The 22,050-nt window shown below is 41.0% G+C and overlaps 1 protein-coding gene across 1 annotated transcript in view; it reads right to left on the reverse strand.

The window, feature by feature from the left end:
- LOC139550844 (double-stranded RNA-specific editase B2-like) overlaps window positions 1–19,724 on the reverse strand; it is a 30,984-nt gene extending 11,260 nt beyond the window's left edge. Inside the window, exon 1 of the mRNA XM_071362046.1 lies at window positions 19,456–19,724. Coding sequence (XP_071218147.1) covers window positions 19,456–19,558 — 103 coding nt within the window. The 5' untranslated portion in view covers window positions 19,559–19,724. The remainder of the gene's footprint in view (window positions 1–19,455) is intronic.
- Window positions 19,725–22,050: the final 2,326 nt, after the last annotated feature.

Consider the following 22,050-nt stretch of genomic DNA (forward strand, 5'->3'; position numbering starts at 1 on the left):
GGTAAACAGAGATGACCAGTTTACAGAGTATAGAGTGCAGTAATGTGTCTTTCTGGGGAGGTTCCCATTGGTGGCAAATCTGATGGCCGAATGATAAAGAACATCTAGCCGCTCGAGAGCACCTTTACCTGCCGATCTATAAATTATGTCTCCGTAACCTAGCATGGGTAGGATGGTCATCTGAATCAGGGTTAGTTTGGCAGCTGGGGTGAAAGAGGAGTGATTACGATAGAGGAAACCAAGTCTAGATTTAACTTTAGCCTGCAGCTTTGATATGTGCTGAGAGAAGGACAGTTTACCGTCTAGCCATACTCCCAAGTACTTGTATGAGGTAACTACCTCAAGCTCTAAACCCTCAGCGGTAGTAATCAGACCTGTTGGGAGAGGTGCATTCTTCTTACCGAACCACAGAGCTCAGCCATGTGCTTCTTGTCAGTAACAAGCACATCATCAACATTAAGGGACATGGGCAGCTGTGAGGAGTAGGGTTTATTCTCCAGGTCTTTAACTGTTTTCCAGAACTTCTTGGGGTTAGACCCACTGAGAGAGAACTGCTCCTTAAAGTAACTAACTTTGGCCTTCCGGATAGACTGAGTGCACTTATTTCTCATTTCCCTGAACGAGAGCAAGTAGCCTGAGTATGCGTGTGCCGAGCATTTCGCCAAATGCAACTCTTGAGGTGGAGTAACTCTGCAAGATCATGGTCGAACCAGGGGCTGAACCTGTTTTTAATTCTCATTTTCTTTATGGGGGCATTTGTTAACAATACCACTGAAAATATTAAAAAGAAGGTCCAAGCGTCTTCGACAGAGGGGATCAAGCTGATTCTATACCATTTTACAGAGGCCAGTTCATGAAGGAAGGCTTGCTCATTAAAGTTTTTTAGCAAGTGTCTATGACAAATCAGGACAGGTCGTTTCACTGAGCAGCCATTTCGAACACAGGCTGTAAAACAGTGATCACTAAGGTCATTACAGAAAACACCAGACTGATCGCTATTAGGATTATTTGTGAGGATAACATCAAGAAGAGTAGCCTTTTCTGTGTGTTTGGAGTCATACCTTGTGGGATTGGTAATAATCTGAGAAAGATTTAGGGAGTCCCATTGCTTTAGGACCTGGTCTGGTGGTCTAAGCATGTTCCAGTTTAGGTCACCTAGCAGGAGGAGGACGATAACACCCAGCAACAGTCAACAAAGAGCTATTTGAAAGTTTAATACTTAAAACCAGCAAATCAAATTGTTTGTGGACAGACTTGGTGGAGACAACTGAGCACTGGAGGTGATCCTTGGTAAAGACTGCCACTCCCCCACCTTTGGAAGATCTGTCTTGCCAGAAAAGGTTATAACCAGATAGGTTAACATCAGTATTCAAAACACTGACAGGCAACCAGACAGGGGGAGACTGGCCAACCAGACAGGGGGAGACTGCCAAGGGCAGACGGTGAACAGATCTCCAGGTGGAATCCAAACAGCAGTGCAGCAGGCAATGGGAGTAGGTGTCACACCCACTTGGGAGAAGCTTTATTTCTGGAAAATGCCAGTGGATGGTCTTTGAACAGCAGGAGGGGGCTTCAAGGCCTCTTGATCTGGGTGGGGTAGCCTGCCATTTGTTGGGCTCAAAGGCTTCGACACCTCTCGTTTCACACGTCAGTGCTAATTGAAGTTGTATCTCTTTGTCCTAGCATAGCTTGGTAGCCTGAGCATTCAGTCCTTATTAAGTCAAATATATAATTGTAATGTATTTTTTCTTCTTGGCTTTTGAAAGTAAAAAAATGCTTCAGACTAAGCATTACTCACTCAACTCCAGATTGGATGGGGTTTTCAGGTCTCTGCTTGTTTGCCAGAGCATTTGATGTATAGTTTGGGAATAATAATCCTTGAGTGTAGGAAGCATTCCAAGTAATTCCATCCAAAATCAGGTTGTAGGTTTGGAGTTTTGATTTGGAGTGAAGGTTATGTTGTTTAGGGTAGCATCCTGAATATGTCCCTCCCAAGAAATGTAAGTTTGTCTAACTCTAACTATCTATTTTTAAAAACATCTCTCTCTGGGGATCCTGTGGCAATGTGTTAACCCATGCCAAGCGTCACGTCTGGAGGAAACCTGGAATCATTCTAGCGATGAACATCGTGGTGGCAGCATCATGCTGTGGGGACGTTTTTCAGCGGGAGGGACTGGGTGACTAGTCACGATCGAGGGAAAGATGAATGGTGCAAAGTACAAGCTTGTACTTGTAGCGTCATACCGAAGAAGACTTGAGGCTGTAATTGCTGCCAAAGATGCTTCAACAAAGTACTGAGTAAAGGGTCTGAATACTTATATAAATGTGATATTTCAATTTATGTTTATATACATTTGCAAAAATTTTGAAAAACCTGTTTTTGCTTTGTCATTATGGGGTATTGAGTGTAGATTGCTGAGGGAAAAAAGGCTATTTAATCAATTTTATAATAAGACTGTAATGTAACAAAATGTGGAAAAAGTCAAGGGGTCTGAATACTTTCTGAATGCACTATATCTGCATTCCCAGTCATGAAATCCATAGATTAGGTCCTCATGAATTTATTTAAATTGACTGATTTCCTTACATGAACTGTAACATCTTTGAAATTGTTGCATGTTGGGTTTATATTTTTATTCAGTGTATGAAATACCTGTACTGTATATTATTTATATTCAACTCTCTATATTCCGAGCCCAAAAATGGACTGAAGTAAACACTTTCATGGTAACAATGCAAATCTGATGAGTAAAGCTGAAAGTCGATTAGATTTCTGCTGGCTGAAGGGATGGAGAGAAAACAAACACAGAGGGAATGCTTAGAAAACTGGAGTAATTGAAAGGTGTGGCAGATAAGACCAGAATATTCCACACAGGGGTGGCATCCTTTTAATGGAATCCATTTTAAAAAATCTGCCAATCTGACTAGTTCTATGTAACCTAGTTGTCTCCTAGTTGTTTACAGATTGTATGGACAGCCAGGCAGTTTGTTCTTTTGTTTTATCAATGATTTTCTGCTAATAGACAAAGAGCTGTCAATCAGTTCACACTTCTTTTGAGCAGATGTGTTATTTTTACCAGATAGAAGGAAGAATAACATGCTGATGGCAATTGCGAGTCACCTTAGTGACCAATAATTCAAAGTAATTAACTTTCATGCTTCCATTGCACTTAAAACCAGAAGGCGGTAAAAAAGAAGAGGACCATTAGCCAGTTACCGTGGTCCACTGTGCATACATTGTATGTATGTATTATATACAGTGTGCATGTAATATATTGATCTGTATGATAATAATGAATCCGAATGTTCTCAAATGATTTGAACTGCTTCTGATCTAGAGGAATAGCGTTGCCTATTGTCACTACCATCAGCTAGAAACTATCCAAGTTGTTCAGCATTGCTCTTGCCCTTGAAGAAAGACAGTACGCATTAGAGAAAAATCACACCACTTTTTATTAATTATGCTTAGCAAATGAGATTATGCATAGCTGTCAGGCCTCACACATTGGATGGGAAGCGGGTGCTTTTCACTTTCCTTGCCATGCCTAATTTCATTATTCCATTAAACATGCTTCATTAACAATGACGGAATTAACCAATTTGCCTCTGGAGTTTTAAAAGAGTCACACTGGAATATGATGACGTGATATCAGATTTGACCCTTAGCATGTCATGTACATCATGTGATTCTCCATGTCTAATAGGCTTGGGTTTGGGGTAGCTGTGATTGTGTGATATTAAATGATAAAATGTGTCAACAGTGCACTACAATAAGAGCAAATAGTGAAATTTCATTAGGTTGAGAAGGCAATGCATGGGAGAGAGAAAGTATGTCAACTCAGCCTAATGGTTAACTATAACTAGGGGACTGACTCACTGTAATAGGGGATCCTGTCTCGAGATATCTGAGGTAGTGGTATTTGACAGGTGGAGGAAAGCTGCAATTATCAACTGATATGTCTCTACTTCAAGATGGTGAGAGACGTTATTTACCTCCCAGAATACAGTGTCTTTAGAGGTATTGTAGTACGCAGAAAGGAAATGTTTCATTTGAAATATGTCTGTATTTGCATTGCATTCACTCGACTGTATTTAACAGCATTAAGCTTAAACTCTTACAGAAAGCTTATACAGTTCAGTCCTTGTTTCCTGTGAGGGTATAGTCAGATTAACCTGAATTAAAGCTGAAGGCACATTCTAATGAACATCTTGCTAATGCACATGTAATCCACCCAGAATGGGGATGAACTAAATACCTAGGCAACTGTCGGCTTGTAATGTTCCTGCTTGTCAAGTCTTCAATACTAACCCTCAGATACACAAGTGTTCTATCTAGCATCTTTGGCTTTCAAACTGATCAACTGAGGCTTGTTATGAGTAAGCATTCTCTTCTATCAAGTCAGTTCATTCTTATGGAGTTCAGAGAAAGAGACAGATATTAAATCTAGCTAAGCAGCTACGGAGGGGTGGTAGGGTTAGGGGAAAATAATAAAGATATTTTTAAATATACGGGGGATTGAAAATGATGCAGAAAATTACATTGTTAGAACCCACAATCTATCTGCAATATTAAAGCTAATCTACCCCCTAAAAAATATAATAATAATCAAATTTAAAAAAGCAGCTGCGTGACAAAATACAGTTATTTGTTTTCGTTTCCAGAGTAAATTACACCATTAGCTGGAAGAATGCGGGCCAGGAAAGAGCAGGAAAGAGCTTCCCGTGCCGCTCCAGTTTAAAAGCCTTATAATTACATCGTTTGGTTCCCATCTCATTCTTTCTGCATTTTATATACTCAAATATCCAAGGGAACTGCAAAGTGTAAAGTCACAGTAAAGTACAGTGCTTTCAGAAAGTATTCACACCCCTTGACTTTTTCCACATTTTGTTGTGTTACAGCCTGAATTTAAAATGGATAAAATTTAGATTTTGTGTTCCTGGCCTACACACAATACCCCATAATGTCGAAGTGGAATTATGTTTTTAGAAATGTTTAGAATTCATTAAAAATGAAAAGCTGAAATGTCTTATTCAACCCCTTTGTTATGGCAAGCCTAAATAAGTTAACGAGTAAAAATGTCCTTAACAATTCACATAATAACAATTCACATAATAAGTTGCATGAACGCACTCGGTGTGAAATAATAGTGTTTAACATTCTCGAATGACTATCTCATCTCTGTACCCCACACATACAATTATCTGTAAGGTTCCTCAGTCGAGCAGTGAATTTCAAACACAGATTCAGCCACAAAGACCTGGGAGGATTTCCAATGCCTCGCAAAGAGGGGCACCTACTGGTAGATTAGTAAAAAATTAAAAGCTGACATTTAATATCCCTTTAAGCATGGTGAAGTTACAAATGGCACCCTATATATTTTACTACTAGTACACTACATAGGGAATAGGGTGCCACTTGGGACACATCTCCAGACTCCCAGTGCTGCTCGGTGGGGGTGAGGCAGCAGATACATCTCAGTGAAATTGGTGTCTCTGGGTTCAGGGGCCAAAACCCAAGCACATTACACAGTGCTGCACCAGTAATGTGTTAAACGTCACTGTGGGACTACAGGGAATCTCCTGAGGATAGGACCCAGGATGAATAATGGACAATAGTCCAAAAATAAAGTATTTTATAAAATCTATTTCTGTTTAAAAATAAAATATTTATGTTTTATTGTCACATACACCGGATAGGTTCAGTTAAATGTGTTGTTTTACAGGTTCAGCCAGAGTAGTACGGCACCACTGGAGCAAACTAGGGTTAAGTGCCCTAGTTAAAGGAATGCCAGCAGCATACCACCCGGCATCCCACTGCTGACTTGCTTCTGAAGCTAAGCAGGGTTGGTCCTGGTCAGTCCCTGGATGGGAGACCAGAAGCTGCTGGAAGTGGTGTTGGAAGGCCAGTAGGAGGCACTCAGGTCTTAAAAAAAAATATCCCAATTCCCCAGAGCAGTGATTGGGGACATTCCCCTGTGTAGGGTGCTGTCTTTCCTATGGGATGTTAAACAGGTGTCCTGTGAGGTCATTAAAGATCCCATGGCACTTATTGTAAGAGAAGGGGTGTTAACCCTGGTGTCCTGGCTAAATTCCCAAGCTGTCCCTCATACCACCACGTTCACCTAATCATCCCCAGCTTACAATTGGCTCATTCATCCCCCTCCTCTCCCCTGTAACTATTCCCCAGGTCATTGCTGTAAATGAGAATGTGTTCTCAGTCAACTTACCTGGTAAAATAAACATCAACAGATTTTCCCAAACGGAAACCTCTAAGCTACCTGCTGTCTTAGGGAAAACCCTCTATAGTACTGGTGACTGTAATAGTTTATGAATGCATCACTGTCTTATGTTATGCACAGTAGGCTACTACCCACACTATGAAAGCACCTTCCTATAATTACCTACTTCTTTGCTAGTTTGACAAAGGGTAGAAGTACAGATAAATATGTACACAGGGTGTTTTATCCCTTTTCTGCCTCACTTCTTACAAAGCAATACAAATAATTGAAACAGTTGTTTTCTTGAACCTGTAGACATCTATACCTACTGGTTGTCTTAATATTGCAATGTGGGAAGCCGAAAGATTCTCATTCAGTTCAGGCACATTGAGAGTAGGAAAGCCATGGTAACATCCCAAATGGCACCATACTGCCTATTTAGTGCACTACTTTATGGGCCCTGGTCAAAATTAGTACACTATAATGGGAATCTGGTGCCATTTGGGATGCACACGTTTTGTGGCTGAGTGATTGGTTGACTAATCTCTGCCAGTCCCTGATTGCCAGTTCTGCTGGGGAGATAAGGATACCTCCTGGACCTCTTTTCAGAGGTTGAGCAAGTACCATACCTCATTTAATCTCAAAGTGGAAACTCCACCTTTTGGCTAAATGCATTGTTTGAGCTAACAGGCTGACCAGAATAAATCCATTGAGCTTTTTCAGGAAAACATTGGACTACTTTCTCATGATATGAAAAATGTACGTTGTCGTAAAGTAATCAATATCAGTGAAAAAAAAAATGGTTAATTTACATGTTTTGATATGTCATTGGTGACTTCAAAACTGGTACCAGTCATGACATCAAAGACATACAGTGCATTCGGAAAAGTATTCAGACCCCTTGACCTTTTCCACAATTTGTTAGGTTACAGCCTTATTCAAAAATTTATGAAATTGTCTTTTTTCCTCATCAATCAACACACAATAACCCATAATGACAAAGCAAAAACAGGTTTTAGAAATTTTGCCAATGCATTAAAAAAAAATGAAATATCACAATTACATAAGTATTCAGAACCTTTATTCAGTACTTTGTTGAAGCACCTTTGGCAGTGATTACAGCCTTGAGTCTTACTGGGTATGATGCTACAAGCTTGGCATACCTGTATTTGGGGAGTTTCTCCAAATCTTTTCTGCAGATCCTCTCAAGCTCTGTCAAGTTGGATGGGTGTGTCGCTGCACAGCTATTTTCAGGTCTCTCCAGAGATGTTCGATCGGGTTCAAGTCTGGGCTCTGGCTGGGCCCCTCCAGGACATTCAGAAACTTGTCCCAAAGCCACTCCTGCGTTGTCTTGGCTGTGTGCTTAGGGTCGTTGTCCAGTTGGAAGGTGAACCTTCACCTCAGTCTGGTGCTGCCACCACCATGCTTCACCATCGGGATGGTGCCATGTTTCCTCCAGAAGTGGCGCTTGACATTCAGGCCAAAGAGTTCAATCTTGGTTTCATCAGACCAGAGAATCTTGTTTCTCATGGTCTGAGAGTCCTTTAGGTGCCTTTTGGAAAACTCAGAGCGGGCTGTCATGTGCCTTTTACTAAGGAGTGGCTTCCGTCTTTGCTACACTTCCCCGGATATGTGCCTTGACACAATCCTGTCTCGGAGCTCTACAGACAATTCATTCGACCTCATGGCTTGATTTTTGCTCTTGTGGGACCTTATATAGACAGGTGTGTGACTTTCCAAATCATGTCCAATCAATTGAATTTACCAAAGGTGGACTCCAATCATATTGTAGAAACATCTCAAGGATGGTCAATGGAACAGGATGCACCTGACCTCAATTTTGAGTCTCATAGCAAAGGGTCTGAATACTTATGTAAATAAGGTATTTCTGTTTTTGTTTTTTTATAAATTAGTCAACTTTTCTAAAAAACTGTTTTCACTTTTTCATTACGGGGAATTGTATATAGATTGATGAGGAAATATTTTTATTTAATCCATTTTAGAATAGGGCTGTAACGTAACAAAATGTGGAAAATGTCATGGGGTCTGAATACTTTCCGAATGCACTGTACAGACACATTACTTTATTTTGCACAAACATCAAGACCACAAATATTTCTCTAGTTTAAAATGTGCATATTTGCATTGTTATCATCTTTGCAAAATGAGTTTGATGAGGCAAACATTGTTTCAATATACATACATTCAATTTCCACAATTCAATCCATTTAGTGGATTAAATAAGCATCTCACATTTAATGGTAACAAATTGGTCATAATTCAGCAGGGCCAGGTTGGAGTCTGGCTGGGGGAAGGGGAAATGAGGCGAGAAATAAACCATGATGCATCCCAAATGATACCCTATTCCCTATACAGTGCACTACCTTTGATCAGGTCACATAGGGGATGAAGAGGGGATGGTGGACAAAAGGGCCTGGTGGGTGAAAAACGTCAGTCACTACTAACACCACCAGTGTATTCTGTTCACCAAGGGGTAAATATCCACAGTGTTGCAAAGATGGCGTTAGACTTTCCATTTTGAGCTGTGCACTTCACAGAAAATAGCGCTGGCAGTAGGGCTAAAGGTCCAGGAGTGTGCCCAAAATATTTTTGCTATTTTCACTGTGGGAATTATGAGTGCAATAGCAGTTGGTGGAGCGAAAGGGCTGGGCTTTGATTAATACATAAATGATACATGTGAGGAGGGCCCTCACTGTCCAATCAGCACGTTTCATGGCTTAATACTGCATGCAGTTATCTTAAGTTCTGTAGGTTATTGAGGGTTTTTTCATTGTTTTCTCCAATTCGGCTGGGGGCACAATTCTCTTCCTAGTCCATTGTGGATTGATACAGTTTATTAAATAGCATAGGCTACAGTAATGAGTAATAGCAGCAGTTAAAAAAAACACATCCGGTGCTCAATATGTTTAGAGTGTTGAAGTCAATATTGTTGTACATAGCTTCAAGGAGTATAGGCCCATTTACGCATGGCAATTATCCTCAAATAAAAAAACTAGGCTCCTGCTTCTGTGCTGTTTGTGTGAGGCACATATCGTTGATATGGCGTTATAGGACTGAATCATTTGTATATGTTTGGAGGTGCACGATACCAGCTGAATGGAGTAGCCTATGCACTGCAGGTAGGCTGACGTGAATTCTGAAAAATGCAAAAGCATGAGCGACCATTTAGAAACCTGTAATGGATAGGCTACTTGGCTAATGCATGGTCAGGATAAGAAAGACACAACAGACGCATTTCTGTTGAACCAGCTTTCATTATAGTAGGGTAAGGGTAGCCTATAAGGGCTTGTTTTTTAATCAAACTAAACAGAGAAAAAAGCAAACAATTATGTAAATGTTCCTAAATACGAGTGTCACTGGATCATCTCATCTCTTATTCCATGACGGGCATTTTACGCACATCCAAAATAATAACAGGAGCTGGCTAAAATAATGTACAATAGTCTACATAAATAAAAAGGGGATTCTCCCAAACCTGATATTTTTGCATATGGGCACTGTGCATCAAGGCTGTATAGGCTGCCCTTGTCCTGTCAAAATCTATTCCATAACCAACCTCGCTACCATGGTCTTAAATATCCACATCAGCGCTGCCTGAAAATGGCACTTTGGCGAACGTTTTTAAGGAAGAACACACCTCCGATATTGCCACCCCTTCCACCTCAGCGCAAGCGAGCTTATATAAGACAGGCAAATGACAAATCCAGGTGCTAGGGTTTGAAAATAGGAGAGCGCCGACTTTAACACGCTAACCTTTACTGGATCGGTGTCCCTAAACCGGGACGGTTGTTGCTCAATATACGATAATAGTCATGTCTTATATGTGCAGAAAGCTTAAATTCTTGTTAAAGTGGGTACTTAAGAGAAAAATCAGGGGCCGTTTGTATTAAGTATCTCAGAGTAGGAGTGCTGATCTAGGATCAGGTACCTCCTTGTCCATGAATCTTATTAAAAGGCTAAACTAATCCCAAATCAGCAGTCCTACTCTGAGACACTTCATACATATGGCCCTGGATCTTCTTAAAAACAGCACACCCATCTAATCTGCAGTCATATCTTTGAACTATAGATGACAATATCTCATAAACTCCACTTAACCAGAGGCTCAGAGCCAGTCAAGCAATGAGATATCTGATATCTGAGCCCAAATTCATCCCGATCACATGCATCCTGTCCACTGTGATCACACGCATCCTGTCCACTGTGATCACACGCATCCTGTCCACTGTGATCACACGCATCCTGTCCACTGTGATCACACGCATCCTGTCCACTGTGGAGGAAAGTGGAAGCCTTCCACTTGACTCCCTTTAGCTTGGGTGATAGCCTTTAGCAGAGACATCTAATCAAATTACTCATACAGTACATCAAATCAAATAAACACAGACAAAAGCTGTTCAAAAACTAAACCCAAAGCTGACAATAAATACTTGGAACTGAATGATGAAAACATTTCCTAAAACATATGGTAATGTGAAATAAATTGCTAGTGAGGATAATAACAATGGCATACTGTGGCACAAATCTGTGGCTCTTCGATGATACAACAGCTGTGAAAATGTCCCCATTTCAACTAGTAGCACCATTGACTGCTTGTCTGCCTCTTCATCAAACCAAATACGATATTTCCTCTAATCTATGTTGCCTTGTAGTAGAGCGAGTCTTCTGACAAATGGCATCTTTTCAGTGGAATCAATGAGAAGGGCTTTATTGAACCTTTTTTCTTTTTGCAAAACAACAGCACTCTGTCAAATGATCTACTCCCTGAACATAGTGAAGAGATTGTTCTGGGTTTCTTCACTACAGCTTATGGTTCATGAATACTACAACATTAAATACAATAAGAGTCATAGTCAGTTTCAGTTATCGTCTCTGGACAGTGTTGCTGTGCAGTGGACTGTAATAGTTGCAGCTTTATTATATTGGTGTCAATATGGATTTAAAGTTGACTAGTTTCCCTGATGCATTAAATTAGATTAAAACATTCCCTAATGCTGATTTATAGACAGATCAGGCAGTCTGTCGGTCTGGCCATCAGTCTTTAAAAAAATGGTGTCTAGTTGACTGCTGTCATGTCTGGTTTCAATGCAACTTAACAACCAACAAAGATAAATGCAGACCTGATGTTTCTACACTGCATTAATATAAGCCTTTTTCTTCCTGTCTGTCTAGACCTGAGGCACTCGCTATACATGCTACAAATCTGTGAATAATGCCGAAGTAAAATTGTAGGATTTTAATTTGATCACTCTTTTGCTGCTGAGAATTCTCCTGCACTGTTGGAAATGCAGATGAGCTTTGTAATTTACATACATTTACTGAAAACCCACACTAACACACGGTTATATTAACAGTATTGCACATTTAATGTAGCCTACATTTTGGCCAGCTAATAGCCTAACCACTGATCGAGCAACAATATGGACTAAACGTTCAAATCCTGTTGCTGCATGATTATTTTGCATTATATGTCAAATTAAGATCCTACATCTGTAATGTAACTTTATATCAAAATAACAATCAAATCAACAAATATGGATACAAATCATCATAATACGTTTTGTTGAAAACAACAGATGACAGAAATGGTCAACAACAGCTGTTGTTTCATCATGTTAATCTGTCCTGAATAAAGGACAATATTGCACAACTTTCCCAAATAACCAATTACAGTATACAGTACTGAAAAGTCCCCTAGTCTCTGCACAAGGTAAAGCACCAGTCAAAAGTTTGGACACATCTACTCATTCCAGGGTTATTCTTTATTTGTACTATTTTTTACGTTGTAGAATAGTAGTGAAGACATCAAAACTATGAAAAAACACATATGGAATCATGTAGCAACCACAAAGGTGTTAAAACAAATAAAAATATAATTTATATTTGAGATTCTTCAACGTAACCACTCTTTGCCTTGATGACAGCTTTGCACATTCTTGGCATTCTCTCAACCAGCTTCATTTCTGGAATTTCTTAATGCATTTGAGCCAATCAGTTGTGTTGTGACAAGGTAGGGGTGGTATACAGAAGATAGCCCTATTTGGTAAAAGACCAAGTCCATATTATGGCAAGAACAGCTCAAATAAGCGAAACGACAGTCCATCATTACTTTAAGACATCAAGGTCAGTCAATGCGGAACATTTTAAGAACTTTGAAAGTTTCTTCAAGTGCGGTCGCAAATACCATCAAGAACTATGATGAAACTGTCTCTCATGAGGATCGCCACAGGAAAGGAAGACCCAGAGTTACCTCTGCTGCGGAGGATAAGTTCATTTGAGTTACCAGCCTCAGATTGCAGCCCAAATAAATGTTTCACAGATTTCAAGTAACAGACACATCTAAACATTAACTGTTCAGAGGAGACTGCGTGAATCAGGCCTTCATGGTCGAATTCCTGCAAAGAAACCACTACTAAAGGACACCAATAAGAAGAAGATACTTGCTTGGGCCAAGAAACACGAGCAATGGACATACAGTTGAAGTCAGAAGTTTACATACACCTTAGCCAAATACGTTTAAAGTCAGTTTTTCACAATTCCTAAAATGTAATCATAGTATAAATTCCCTGTCTTAGGTCAGATAGGATCACCACTTTATTTTAAGAATGTGAAATGTCAGAATAATAGTAGAGAGAAGGATTTATTTCAGCTTTTATTTCTTCCATAACATTCCCAGTGGGTCAGAAGTTTACATACACTCAATTAGTATTTGGTAGCATTGCCTTTAAATTGTTTAACTTGGGTCAAACGTTTTGGGTAGCCTTCCACAAGCTTCCCACAATAAGTTGGGTGAATTTTGGCCCATTCCTCCTGGCAGAACTGGTGTAACTGCGTCAGGTTTGTAGGCCTCCTTGCTCGCACACACTTTTTCAGTTCTGCCCACAAAGTTTCTATAGGATTGAGGTCAGGGCTTTGTGATGGCCACTCCAATACCTTGACTTTCTTGTCCTTAAGCCATTTTGCCACAACTTTGGAAGTATGTTTGGGGTCATTGTCCATTTGGAAGAGCCATTTGCGACCAAGCTTTACGACGATGTTTATTCAATATATCCACATAATTTTCCATCCTCATGATGCCATCTATTTTGTGAAGTGCACCAGTCCCTCCTGCAGCAAAGCACCCCCACAACATGATGCTGCCACCCCCGTGCTTCACAGTTGGGATGATGTTCTTCGGCTTGCAAGCCTCCCCCTTTTTCCTCCAAACATAATGATGGTTACATGGCCAAACAGTTCTATTTTTATTCTATTTTCTATGTTCTTCAGTTCTATTTTCATCAGACCAGAGGACATTTCTCCAAAAAGTACGATATTTGTCCCCATGTGCAGTTGCAAACTGTAGTCTGGCTTTTTTTATGGAGGTTTTGGAGCAGTGGCTTCTTCCTTGCTGAGCTGCCTTTCAGGTTATGTTGATATAGGACTTGTTTTACTGTGGATATAGATACTTTTGTACCTGTTTCCTCCAGCATCTTCACAAGGTCATTTGCTGTTGTTCTGGGATTGATTTGCTCTTTTCGCACCAAAGTACGTTCAACTCTAGGAGACAGAACGCGTCTCCTTCCTGAGCGGTATGACGGCTGCGTGGTCCCATGGTGTTTATACTTGGTACTATTGTTTGTACAGATGAGCGTGGTACCCTCAGGCGTTTGGAAATTGCTCCCAGGGATGAACCAGACTTGTGGAGGTCTACAATTTGTTTTCTGAGGTCTTGGCTGATTTCTTTTGATTTCCCCATGATGTTAATAAGTGAAGAGGCACTGAGTTTGAAGGTAAGCCTTGAAATAATTCCACAGGTACACCTCCAATTGACTCAAATTATGTAAATTAGCCATTTCAGAAGCTTCTAATGCCATGACGTCATTTTCTGGAATTTTCAAGCTGTTTAAAGGTACAGTCAACTTAGTGTATGTAAACTTCTGACCCACTGGAAATGTGAAATAATCTGTCTGTAAACAATTGTTGGAAAAATTACTTGTATCATGCACAAAGTAGATGTCCTAACCGACTTGCCAAAACTATAGTTTGTTAACAAGAAGTTTGTGGAGTGGTTGAAAAATTAGTTTTAATGACTCCTAACTGTATGTAAACTTCCGACTTCAACTGTATGACTGGTGGAAATCTGTAATTTGGTCTGATGAGATTTTTTGTTCCAACGGCCGTGTCTTTGTGAAACACAGAGTAGTACCTGAAAGACGGAAGTACCAGTGGCTCGCTCAATACGGAAGTGGTCAGATGGCGCGGATGATACGCTAGTACTGTTTTGCTAGCACAGACTGGAATATGTTCCGGGATTCATCCAATGGCATTGAGGAGTGTACCAGCTCAGTCATCGGCTTCATCAATAAGTGCATCAACAACGTCGTCCCCACAGGGATCGTACGTACATATCCCAACCAGAAGCCATGGATTACAGGCAACATCCGTATCAAGCTAAAGCCTAGAGCTGCCGCTTTCAAGGAGCGGGACACTAATCCGGATGCCTATAAGAAATCCCGCTATGCCCTCAGACGAACCATCAAACAAGCAAAGCGTCAATACAGGATTAAGATTGAATCCTACTACACCGGCTCTAAAAATACTACGTACTACAAAGGGATCCCAGACACGAGCTGCCCAGTGACGTGAGCCTACCAAAGTGCTAAATGCCTTTTTATGCTCGCTTCAAGGCAAGCAACACTGAATCATGCATGAGAGCACCAGCTGTTCTGGATGACAGTGTGATAACGCTCTCGGTAGCCGATGTGAGCGAGACCTTTAAACAGGTCAATATTCACAAAGCCGCGGGGCCAGATGGATTACCAGGACGTGTACTCAAAGCATGCGCGGACCATCTGGCAAGTGTCTTCACTGACATTTTCAACCTCTCCCTGACTGAGTCTGTAGTACCTACATGTTTCAAGCAGACCACCATAGTCCCTGTGCCCAAGGAAGCGAAGGTAACCTGCATAAATGATTACCGCCATGTAGCACTAACGTCGGTAGCCATGAAGTGCTTTGAAAAGCTGGTCATGGCTCACATCAACAGCATCCTCCTGGATACCCACTCCAATTCGCATACTGTCCGAACAGATTCACAGATCACGCAATCTCAATCGCACTACACACTGCCCTTTCCCACTTGGACAAAAGGAACACCTATGTGAGAATGCTGTTCACTGACTACAGGTCAGCGTTCAACACCATAGTGCCCACGAAGCTCATCATTAAGCTTAGGACCCTGGGACTAAACATCTCCCTCTGCAACTGGATCCTGGACTTCCTGACGGGCCGCCCCCAGGTGGTAAGGGTAGACAACAACACGTCTGCCACGCTGATCCTCAACACTGGGGCCCCCAAGGGGTGTGTACTTAGTCCCCTCCTGTACTCCCTGTTCATCCACGACTGCGTGGCCAAACACGACTCCAACCCCATTATTAAGTTTGCTGATGACACAACAGTGGTAGGACTGATCACCGACAATGATGAGACAGCCTGGAGGGAGAGAACTGGCAGTGTGGTGCCAGGACAACAACCTCTCCCTCAATATGAGCAAGACAAAGGAGCTGATCGTGGACTACAGGAAAAGGCGGGCCGAACAGGCCCCCCCATTAACATCAACGGGGCTGTAGTGGGGCGGGTCCACATCTCCACATCTCCTTGGTGTCCACATATCATGGTCCAAACACACCAAGACAGTCGTGAAGAGGGCATGACAAAACCTTTCCCCCTCAGGAGACTGAAAAGATTTGGCATGGGTCCCCAGATCCTCAAACAGTTATACAGCTGCACCACCGAGAGCATCCTGACCGGTTGCATCACCACCTGGTATGGCAACTACTCGGCATCTGACCATGAGGCGCTACAGAGGGTAGTGCGTACGGCCCAGTACATCACTGGGGCCAAGCTTCCTGTAATCCAGGACCTATATAATAGGCGGTGTCAGAGGAAAGCCCGTAAAATTGTCAGACTCCAGTCACCCAAGTCATAGACTGTTTTCTCTGCTACCGCACGACAAGAGGTACTTGAGCGCCAAGTCTAGGACTAAAAGGCCCTTTAACAGCTTCTACCACAAAGCCATAATACTGCTAAACAATTAATCAACTGTCCCCTGGAATATTACATTACCCCCCCCCCCCCCCCCCATTTGTTTTGTACTCTGCTGTTACTCGCTATTTATTAACTATCCATAGTCACTTCACACCTACCTACAGTCGTGGCCAAAAGTTTTGAGAATGACACAAATATTAAGTCTGCTGCCTCAGTGTCTTTAGATATTTATGTCAGATGTTACTATGGAATACTGAAGTATAATTACTAGCATTTCAAAAGTGTCAAAGGCTTTTATTGACAATTACATGAAGTTGATGCAAAGAGTCAATATTTGCAGTGTTGACCCTTCTTTTTCAAGACCTCTGCAATATTGACTCTTTGCACATGAATTGTCTAAAGACACTGGCATTTTGTCAATTAACTTCTGGGCCACATCCTGACTGATGCCAGCCCATTCTTGCATAATCAATGCTTGGAGTTCGTCAGAATTTGTGGGTTTTGTTTGTCCACCCGCCTCTTGGGGATTGACCACAAGTTCTCAATGGGATTACGGTCTGGGGAGTTTTCTGGCCTGAATCAACTTTAGGAGACGGTACTGGCACTTGCTGGACTTTCTTGGGTGCCCTGAAGCCTTCTTCACAACAATTGAACCGCTCTCCTTGAAGTTCTTGATGATCTGATAAATAGTTGATTTAGGTGCAATCTTACTGGCAGCAATATCCTTCCCTGTGAAGCACTTTTTGTGCAAAGCAATGATGACGGAACGTGTTTCCTTGCAGGTAACCAACCATATTTGACAGAGGAAGAACAATGATTCCAAGCATTTCCTTTTGAAGCTTCCAGTCTGTTATTCGAACTCAATCAGCATGACAGAGTGATCTCCAGCCTTGTCCTCGTCAACACGCACACCTGTGTTAACGAGAGAATCACTGACCTGATGTCAGCTGGTCCTTTTGTGGCAGGGCTGAAATGCAGTGGAAATGTTTAATGGGGATTCAGTTCATTTGCATGGCAAAGAGGGGCTTTGCAATTAATTGCAATTCATCTGATCACTCTTCATAACAATCCGGTAGTATATGCAAATTGCCATCATACAAACTGAGGCAGCAGACTCAAATCATTCTCAAAACTTTTGGCCACGACTGTACATGTACAAATTACCTCTAACCTGTACCCCCGCACACTGACTCGGTACCGGTACCCCCTGTATATAGCCTCGTTATTGTTATGTTATTGTGTTACTTTTTACTATTTTTTACTTTAGTTTATTTGGTAAATATATTCTTAACTCTTCTTGAACTGCACTGTTGGTTAAGGGCTTGTAGGTAAGCATTTCACGGTAAGGTTTACATTTGTATTCTGCGCATGTGACAAATAAAGTTTGATTTGATTTGAGATAATCTCCGCATGTGTGGTTCCCACCGTGAAGCATGGAGGAGGAGGTGTGGGGGTGCTTTGCTGGTGACACCCTCTGTGATTTATTTAGAATTCAAGGCACACTTAACCAGCATGGCTACCACAGCATTCTGCACCAATATGCCATCCCATCTGGTTTGCGCTTAGTGGGACTATAATTTGTTCTTCAACAGGACAATGACCCAAAACGCACCTCCAGGCTGTGTAAGGGCTATTTGACCAAGAAGGAGAGTGATGGAGTGCTGCATCAGATGACCTGGCCTCCACAATCAACCCAACTGAGATGGTTTGGGATGAGTTGGAGAGTGAAGAGAGTGAAGGAGTGAAGTAAAAGCAGCCAACAAGTGCTCAGCATATGTGGGAACTCCTTCAAGACTGTTGGAAAAGCATTCCTCATGAAGCTGGTTGAGAGAATGCCAAGAGTGTGCAAAGATGTCATCAAGGCAAAGGGTGGCTACTTTGAAGAATCTAAAATCTAAAATATATTTGTTTAACACTTTTTTGGTTACTACATGATTCAATATGTGTTATTTCATAGTTTTGAGGTCTTGACTATTATTCTACAATGTAGAAAATAGTAAAAATAAAGAAAAAACCTTGAACCTTTGACTGGTACTGTATGAGAAAATAACACATTTTCCATGAAAATGTTCAGTAATTTACCAAATGTATTCTGTTAATGATCAAAACATTATTGTCTTTAAAGAAAACGTTCATGATATCCAAGAAATGTTCCAAGGTCATATATTTGTCTCATCATTTGAATGTTTATATAGCCTACTCAAATGTTTACCACATCCCACATTCAAAAGAGAAATATACAACTCTTCTGTCAATATATCAATTCAAAATAACCTTTAAGTTAAATCATTACAGGAAACTTCCTCAATAGAAGGCCACTGATTCTTTTGAAACCAAGTCTGTAACCAAACGCAGTGCAGGAATCGGCTAGCATTTGGGACACATGCAATGCATTTACTGTAAGGTTATACACTCTCACATTGAGCAGCAAAAGGCCAATATGTCATACGTAGAATGGAAAAGGTTTAGGCACTTTGAATAAGCATAGGTTTTAATACAAAGCCCCTCATGAAATAATCTGCAGCATTTTCCGAGGATTAGTGTGTCAAGAACAATGGCAGTGCATTGTAATCCTAAAATGTTGACCTGTTGCCAAGAGGACAATCAAAATTATTGTCAGGGCTTTCATGATAATGAGAGTGAATTTAAATAACAGGAGATAGAGGGGGAGAACTATCAAAATCCATTTAAATGATTGGTCAAAGCATTCCATTGATTGGAGTAAGCCTATTTTATAGTATCCTTACTAATCAATTCAGGACCAAAGGCACTTACAGTTCAATAATATGAGAATCAAAATTCAACACACACTGCATTTTCTCTGTTGCCTCCAATATGAGGAGATCAATTAATAAACAATTATATCACTTCACTCCTTGTAGAAATGAGTTGAGCATGTGCTGCACAGGTACTTGGTTTTACAGTGTGGTATGATCATATTTGTAATAATGTAGGCTACATTTTATGACCACTGGCAAACCTTACACCTCCAGCATAAAGTAAATATATTTTCCAATAACGATGCAGTGACAAAGTATTCCTGCGTTCATTTCAGGCTTTGTGATTTTATTTTACAAAGGAACCCTCAAGGCAAACTTTATCATCTCAATGAAGGGTACATTCTGTGATCTTCTGTCCACATTTAACTCACGGTGACAACTCGTCATTTGACCACAAGTTGTCTACTGACCTTTTCTTGTCGACCTCCTCCTCTTTCTCCTTTTGAAGTGGCTTCTCAGCTCACAATCTGAAGTTCCCATAGTTCGGGTGCTGTTTCCAAGTACCGCAGCCATGAGGCACACGAAGAGACTCCTACAGTCTTCCTGGAATGCCTTCCCCTGGTTGATAACTGGTGAAATGAGAAGCAGAGACTATCCAAGTAAAGTGCAGGACTATTTCACTGGAGCGCCTTGGTGACAGTGTGTGTGAGGTTTACTGCGGGAATCTCCCTGCTGCTGTGTTTGGGTGCCACCTACATTCCTGCTGACAGCCTTTTTAGAAAGTGACATCATTTAGACTGGAGAGGAGAACCACAACACGCTCCACGGGGGCTAACCGCTGTATGTTGCTTTTATGCAAAGTGATGCATGCTTTCTTCCCCGATTGAAAACCAACAACATGCAAATACACCAACAGACAACAGCGACTTTTACGCACAAGAAGGCAACACGTGTATGCTGTCTTTGGGAATGGAATGTGCGGAATTGTGCATGTCTTCGGGGGAGCGCAAATGTAGCCTATTGTCTTTATTTGCCTGAAATGTCAAAAGAGGCAAGACTGATTTATTTCTCTCACTACAATGAAGTGACCATCCATCTATTCAATTAACTCATGAAATGTAAGAAGGCAACTGTTTTCATTAGTAGTAGCCTAGTGTTTCAGCGTTTATAGCCCCTCTTCCAGTCAAATTCTTTATATGGAAACTCATATGGCAATCATATTTGCTTTTCTGCCTGAATGATCATGCATTCCAAACAGTCATTCTCCTAATGGTAGAACATTTACCTGCTATCATTATCCGCAGCTTTGAAACCCACATCCATGAAGGTTGCTGAAGCAATGGCTTTTCAGTGGACGCATGTTAGAAGGCAGTTCACGCAATCCACAAACTCAGGTTATTTGTATCATAATACCTATTTTGCATAATCCTCCCAATAAATACCATTTCAACTTTACTTTTAATTAACAGGTGTTTAATCCCTGCCAGTCACATACCATTATTGTCCTCAGAATGATCATTATCATAAATAATATTCCAATTATGATTCCAAATTATGGCACACGTTGTACACAGGGATGCAACAATACCATATCAATATCTTGCTAATTGTGGCTGTCATATTTGTTTCAGTTCCAGCTGTATGGAGAGGAGAGATGCAGGTTCAGGTTGTTTGGGTCCTTGTATTTCTAAGGCGGGGTTGATTTTAACTATAAGCCTCCTCGAGGGGATCATTCTGATACTGTAACCTCCTTTATCTATGATTCCAATGCTGTGTTTGGCGGATTGTGTCGAGCCATTTGGGATCCCTTCTTCCAGATAGCCTTTCACCTCACTGCCTCTGTGTGTTTTTTGGTCTCTACCCCACAGCTACTTGAGATTATGAGTCCCAAATGGCATCCTATGACCTATTTAAGCATTACTTTTGACGCTTCACTCTGGTCAAAAGAAATGGTCAAAAGTAGAGCACTATATAGGATTAGAGTGCAATTTAGGAGCATCCTGTTAGTAACAAGGTGTACTTTCATTGTTTGTCTAATACAAAATATGTTCTTAGAAGACCTTAAGATAAAGGAATGAATTTGAGAAAATTCGAAATATATTTTTTACAGAGACTCATTCACTACACTATGTTAAATAATGTCACCAGTGGTAAATGCCCTCTGTTCATATCACATGAACAGGTTTATTACTGTAAAAAGGTACAGTATAATTAATACCATCCTTTCAGGATTCCCCCGAGACACATGGTTGCAGGTGTTAAGTTCCCTACATGTACGTTGTGTAAGAGGAATATAGCCTTGGTGGAGTGCAGAGTACAAAAAAATAAAACAATAATCCAAACATGATTTAACACTTTAACACATAAACTGTTTTGATTCGAAATGAAAAGAATGGAAATTCCAGCAATGTAACTGTTACCATTCAGTGGATCAACCTGCTGTTATCTTTGTGCATCTCTCCATTTTGTAAACATTTGTTTACCACACACAGAACCTTAACTCCTAATGTGATCTTGAGAACCATCTCATGCAGCGCTTTTTTTCAAAGGTTTTCTTTGGGCAGTATCTAGAGGCATGCACCTGCTTGAGCTATGACCTGTGTCCCAATTGGAATCCCTATTTCCTGCACTACTTTTGACCAGTGCCTATAGAGAATAGGGTCTCATTTAGGACACAGATATAGGCTACAGCTAACATAATCCTCATGGGTGGGAGAAAACCCCCCTGGGTTTAACATTGACTTTACTCATGCCTCTGTCACTCCGTGTCATGTGGAATAACTTTAGGATTTAAGGATACATCCCAACTTTGGGATGGAAACGGAGGGACAGGGTTAGATGAAACATGGTCGCTGTCCCAAATGGCACCCTATTCCTATATAGTGCACTATGTAGGAAATAGGGTTCCATTTGGAACACAGCCAGTGATGTGACCTCTTTTCACCTCAGTTCAGGGTAATTTTTATTATAAGATTTCAGCATTGTGTTGGCATAAGAGAAAATCCAAGTCCTCATTGTGTCTCATAAGGAACAGATAACACATGCTCCAGTCAGTGGCTGAGAGC

The sequence above is a fragment of the Salvelinus alpinus genome, chromosome 23, assembly GCF_045679555.1.
Source record: "Salvelinus alpinus chromosome 23, SLU_Salpinus.1, whole genome shotgun sequence".
NCBI classification, from domain to species: domain Eukaryota; kingdom Metazoa; phylum Chordata; class Actinopteri; order Salmoniformes; family Salmonidae; genus Salvelinus; species Salvelinus alpinus.